The following is a 2141-nucleotide window of genomic DNA, read 5'->3' as shown; positions in this document are numbered from 1 at the left end:
TTCTTTCGGGTCAGGCCCCAACAGGTTGAAGGGAGTCAAGTCTATGCTGAAGGCCAACAAGGAGAAGAGGACATGAGGTCATAAAATGAATTTTAGTTTTTCCATACCACAAGGCATTTGTGCCAAGGTGGCTAATGTGTGTCAATATCAGGGAATCCCATCTCCTGAGAGTAAAGAGGAAGTCTGTCAAAATTAGAGGGGAAAAGTGTTTTCCTCCATATCAATTCAGCTTCAGAGACATTCTATTAGTGACATTTGCCCCTTCCCCCAAAAAACAACAATGGTGTTCTGTGTGCTAACAGCACAGCTTAAAAAAAAAAGTAAAACAAAATTCTGCATTTTTATAAAACTTGATGAAAATTAGTATTTCAAACTGTACAGTCACCAGAAGTACACAGTTATCAAAAATGCACACACTTCACTTGGCATTTCTAACACCTTCAGCTTTCTGTGCCTGGTCTGTTTTGGCCTCTCCATTTTCTGCAGGGCTATTCCCTTCCTTGCCAGTATCAGCTTCCCCCTTTTTCCCTTTGGGTACACTCTCTCCCTTCTTTGCAGGGGCCTTTTTAGGCTTGGGTTCTGGCTTTGGAGGAGCAGGTTTAGCAGATAACCTTGCAGATCTTCTCTGTGGTTTGTCTTTTACCTTGGCTTTATCTTTTTTAGCATCCCCTTCAGCCTTTCTCTTGGGCATGGTGGCAATGATAATGGGACACAGGCGCTGGACACGGGGATGCAGCAGTGTGCAGGTTTTGGTGGGTCTGGGGATTGCTCTCGCCTCTTCACACTGCTCTGGGAAGAGGATTTTTATGTCCCTTTCTGTTCACAGCAGCTAGCCAGGGGCTGGTCCCCTTGGCCTGCCGTGAGAGTGGGGGATGGGCACTAGGTATCTGCCAGAGAGAGAGCAGCTTACAGTTCTTTACCATAGTTTACCAGCCTCTTCCTCCTGCTCTCCCCTGGATGCTGTACTATATTTCAAAATAGTTGTTTCAGATAGTTCCTGCCTATTTAATAGTTGTTTTGGTGGAAGGACTGAGTCCTGGAGCTTTCTACTCTGCCATCTTCCCCAGAAGTCTCCCTATGGTGAATTGATTTTTGACCAAGGTACCGAAGAAACTCAATGTGGAAAGGAAATACTTCTTCAAATAATTCCAGAACAACTGGCTATCCATATAGAAAAAAAAAAAAAATCAGTTGCAACCCATACCTCATACTAAACACAAATATTAATTTGAGGTAGATAGTAGATCTAAATGTAAAAACTGAAACCATAAAGCTGCTAGAAAAGTAACCCAGGAGGTTATCTTTGCAACTTATAGGTAAGCAAATTTTTTTGTCAGGACCCGCAAAGCACTAATCATAAAAGAAACAAATTGATAAAATGGACTTCATCAAAATGTAAAACTTCTATTAATGAAAAGGCACTGTTAAGAAATTGAATAAGCATCCCATCTTACATATGGGAGAAAATACCTGCAACACATATATCTGACGAAGGACTTGCATCCATAATATATAAACAACTACAACCTGGCTCAATAATAAAAAGACAAACAACCCAATTTTTAAAAAGTGGTCAAGGATACTTCTGCTTCCAGAAAGACAGAGTAGAAGTACTTCCCCCTAGTTCTCCTGCTAAGTACTACTAAAAATCCCGGACATTCTATATAAAACAAATGTAAGACTCTGAAAGGTTGAGAGAAGGCAGACTGGCTACTGACCATGGGAACAAAGGAACCACAAGGCAGGAGTTCTCTGGGTTTTCTTTTTGCCTCATAGAACCCAGATTAGGTGCTGGAGAAGTTAGCAACCTGGAAACACCAATGGGCACAGGCCAAAAAAGCCACTAGGAAAGTCTGTTCTCTTCAGCCAGAGGAAGAAATGGGCAGCCTAGGAAGACAGAACACTGTTAGATAATAACTGCTCTACTCCAGCTAAACACCACAGAAAAAACCTGCCACCCCATACCCATCCCGACCTACAGCAAAGGATAAGCAGGAAGCCTAGACATCCTCCCCCATGAGGCTGTAATGAGGCATCCTCCTCCCCAATGGGTGGTAGCAGAGGTAAGAGCGCTAGAGAAAAAGTCCTGCCTTTGCTTGAGTCTCTGATTCTAGTTGTTCAACCCTTTCTTGTCATCTATG

The 2141-nt window shown here is 42.6% G+C and overlaps 1 protein-coding gene across 1 annotated transcript; it reads right to left on the bottom strand.

Moving 5' to 3' along the window:
- Window positions 1-418: 418 nt before the first annotated feature.
- On the bottom strand, window positions 419-691 carry LOC119540132 (non-histone chromosomal protein HMG-17-like). The gene has a single exon (XM_037844179.1). The coding sequence runs from the start codon at window positions 689-691 to the stop codon at window positions 419-421; it is 273 nt and encodes a 90-aa protein (XP_037700107.1).
- Between the last annotated feature and the right edge of the window lie 1450 nt (window positions 692-2141).

The sequence above is a fragment of the Choloepus didactylus genome, chromosome 7, assembly GCF_015220235.1.
Source record: "Choloepus didactylus isolate mChoDid1 chromosome 7, mChoDid1.pri, whole genome shotgun sequence".
Classification (NCBI taxonomy): domain Eukaryota; kingdom Metazoa; phylum Chordata; class Mammalia; order Pilosa; family Megalonychidae; genus Choloepus; species Choloepus didactylus.
The sequence above is the reverse complement of the archived record's forward strand: the minus strand, read 5'-3'. Positions and strand labels throughout refer to the sequence as shown.